Genomic DNA, 3,710 nt, shown 5'->3' with positions numbered 1-3,710 from the left:
TGATTGATTGATTGATTGATTGATTGATTGATTGATTGATTGATTGATTGATTGATTGATTGATTGATTTTTATTTTTATTTTTTTGCAAGTAACAGTGCTGTTATAGATATATTTAATTTCTGTTTGCCTGGTAAGATTATTTTGATTAGGAAGAATGCTCTTATTGACACGTAATAATCTCTTTTAACTATGTGGTACAACGACTTGCCATAAGACGTCTGTTTAATGTTTGCAGACAATTGAAAGCATACCAAATGTAAAACTTATATATTTTTTACATTTCAATTTGTGTGAATTTTTAATTTCAACATCCGAAAAGTGTTGCAGAAAATACAACAACTGATCTGAAGCAGCGTGGATCTGATGAGTGGGAGGGATTCCTGCAGGAAACCAGGGCAGCCTGCAGAGCTGAAACTTTCCAAGCGCGCAGAAAGAGGCTGGAGCGCATCTCTGGTTCAGACACCTGATGTCCCACGTCCTCGGTTTCTCACAGGAGAAGCGCTTTAAACGTTGTTTTATGGGGATATATATTTGTTTATTCAGCTCAGGAAAAGAAACCTGTTAAATACTTGAACATCTCAGCAGGAAGCATTACTTCCCGGACTTTTAGAAATGGACCTGTGTTTTCCGCGCAGGTGTCTGATCTTGTTGTGTTTGACAGCGGTTCAGAGCGGCCAAACAAGTGTTCAGGTAAGAACAAATAATGCATTTTTTTAAAACGTGGCTCAAAGTGTTTTATTTATTCACTTCTTTGGCTAAAAAGTGACCAACTTCTTGTGTTTTTGACCATTTTATCTCCTTTTACCATCCACATCCAAAGTTTTTTATAACTGTTTTATGAGCAGGGGTGTCACCAAGATGAGGGGGGCCATGATGGGCAATAGCCACCTCTAAAATTTTGCTGGCCCCCTTACCCTTGAAAGATTTGTTTAGTGTGGATCATATCACTTTATATATGTTGTTACTGTAATTAGAATGATTAAAATAAAGTTTAAAATTATTATTCTTCTAAAAACAGAAAGTATCTCAGTATTTTTTTTCTTATAGAATATGACAACAACATTAATACATGAGGCTTTTGATTTGGATGTTCTGTACCCCAAGATTATCAGTGGGCCTCATCTGGCCCCCAACTGTTGAAAACTTAGTGGTTCCTTGATTGTTTTAAAGAATGAAATAAAATCAACAAAACGCTACATCTGGATCTAAATCCTCCCATGTCAGCGGGGGACATTTCGCCTTTGCCTTGAGCAGGTAAAATAAGCACACGGAGTCCTGCTGCCTCAGTTCAACTGTTCTGTAGCTAATTGTGATTGTACCGAGCCTGCCATACACCAGCGGAGGAATTTAAGGTATGCCGTGCAGAGAAACGGCTCCAGTGAGCATGTGATTAATAAACTCTTCTGAAAGGACTGGAGACTCTCTGCAATGCTTTGGAGCAGACATTTTCCTCAAAGTAACTGCCTGTGGCACCCGTGCTATTTTGAGTCCCCGCTCGTTCAGGATTACTCGCTGTGCCTTTGCTGCAGCCGTGCAAAAATATACAGAGGAACAGCGTTTTGGACTGAGGTCTCCCCCTGACATCTGCCTGACAGCTTCAGTCCAGCTGTGTCTGGAGCTGTGAGTGAGAAGAGGTGAGGAGGAACGAGGAGCCCAGAGGGTGTCGCAAAGACAAATAAAGCCAACCGGATCGCAGGGAGGCTCGTGTGCCATCAGCTGTTGTAAAAACACACTAATATGTGTTTCGTTGCAAAGAAAAACACCCCCTGTAACCAAGACGACTTGTGTGCCCACCAATAACACGAATGACATCATTCTGCAGCTGCACAATGTTCTGCCACCATTAAACTCAGGCGACCTTGTGCTTTTCAGTGTTTTTGGAACGCTCTGACAAAATGTTTCATTTTATATTTCAAGTGGTTCTCATGCTTCCTCAACAGACGTGCATGGATAAGCACCAGGTGGTCGGCTTGCTGCGTCAGATGGAGAAGTTCCTCAAAGGCCAGGAGATCCGGTTTACGGAAGGTCTCCGGATCATGAAGTCGAAGCTGGCATCGCTTCAGAACTCCGTGTCCAAGTTACCCCAAGCTGACCAATCAGCAGGTGAGTGGACAAAATGCATCGTTATACTGTCATCTGTAAAATTCCTTCTGATCCAAACCGCAATTAAAAGCTACAATTAGCAAATAAGCAGCTAAAAGCTAAAATGAGATCAAATGTAAAAGTTAAAATTAGCAGAAATAGCTAAAGGCTAACATCAGAAAAACCAGTTCAAAATTAGCTCCAAAAAGTCACTAAAATATACAATTAACAAAACAGTGGCTAAAAACTAATTGTATCAAAACTATCCAAAAGCTACAATGAGCAAAACCATAATTTAAAGATACAATTAGCAAATAGGTAGCTAAAAGATAAATAAAGATCATATGCAAAATTTTAAAAATTGCAAAAAATAGCTAATGGCTAACATCAGGAAAACCAGTTAATAGCTAAAAGTAGGCCCAAAAAGTCACTAAAATATACAATTAGCAAAACGACTAAAACTTAAATGCATCAAAACTATCTAAAAGGTACAATTAGCAAAACCATACCCGAAAAGCTACAATTAGCAGGCAAAACAATCTAAAAGCTACAACTATCAGAATAATAATCTAATGATACAATTAGCAAATAAGCAGCTGAAAGCTAAAATAACAAGATCATATGTAAAAGTTAAAATGAGCAGAATAGCTAAAAGCTAGCAAAACCAGTTCAAAGGTAAAATTAGCTCCAACAATTCGCTAAAATATACAATTAGCAAAACAGTGGTTAAAACCTAAATGTATGAAAACTATCTAAAAGCCACAATTAGCAAAGCCACAATTTAAAGCTATGATTAGGACATAAACAGCTAAAAGCTAAAATTAAATAGCTATATGTAAAATGTAAAGTTAGCAAAAACAAAGTGGTTAAAAAAGTACAATTAGCAAAGCAGCAGCTGAAAGCTACATTTACAAAATTACAATTAATACAATCATAATTAAAAGCTAAAATTACCAAAATAAAAGCAAATAAAACTTAAAATAAAATCACCAGTGAAAACAATATAAAGAATTTTTTTTTTGATGAGTCATGGTACAATTTACAGAAATAATCTGAGGACACCAGACTTTAACCCGTGATCATCTTAACACTTGTCACCATGAAAAGTGGGCAATAATGTGTTAGCAAAATATCACATGAGACAAATAAATCTTAATGAAACATTTTGTTGTAATGCATTTGTATGTTTCTCCTAAAGTTTTACTTCTTACCGAGCGACAGCAGAAATTCAGGCCCAGTTGTGTTACGGCAGAACAGAGTCATCCAGCGGTTCAGAGTCGAGTATTTTACATGGAAGTGGGTTTGTGGAATTGTGTTGCTTGGCAGCGAACGCTGACATGAATTTGTGACGAACCCTTCAGCTCATAACTCTGTGAAGAATGTTTTACAGGACAGGAAGAGGTTGATATTTGACATTTACAGCAATAAAACCTTAACAAAACAGAAAGAGGAAAAGAGAACGAGTCACACAACCTGCTCAGAGCTGGAAAACCCAAAACTCTTTATAGGAAAAAAAAACAGTTTCTCAGTTTCTTTCTTTTTTTATTTTAATTATGAACTTTTACTAAAGTATTGAACTTTTAGAGCATAAAGCACTTATTTTTATTTTTTTAACATGAGCATTTT

The 3,710-nt window shown here is 37.0% G+C and overlaps 1 protein-coding gene across 1 annotated transcript in view; it reads left to right on the top strand.

Moving 5' to 3' along the window:
- The first annotated feature begins 362 nt into the window (after window positions 1-362).
- The window catches only part of fbln7 (fibulin 7), a 17,547-nt gene continuing 14,199 nt past the window's right edge, over window positions 363-3,710 (top strand). Inside the window, 2 exon segments of the mRNA XM_014005066.1 lie at window positions 363-692; window positions 1,943-2,105. Coding sequence (XP_013860520.1) covers window positions 615-692; window positions 1,943-2,105 — 241 coding nt within the window. The 5' untranslated portion in view covers window positions 363-614.

Source organism: Austrofundulus limnaeus, unplaced genomic scaffold (genome assembly GCF_001266775.1).
Source record: "Austrofundulus limnaeus strain Quisiro unplaced genomic scaffold, Austrofundulus_limnaeus-1.0 Scaffold0, whole genome shotgun sequence".
Classification (NCBI taxonomy): Eukaryota; Metazoa; Chordata; class Actinopteri; order Cyprinodontiformes; family Rivulidae; genus Austrofundulus; species Austrofundulus limnaeus.
Note: the sequence above shows the minus strand (reverse complement) of the source record. Positions and strands in the feature narration are given on the sequence as shown.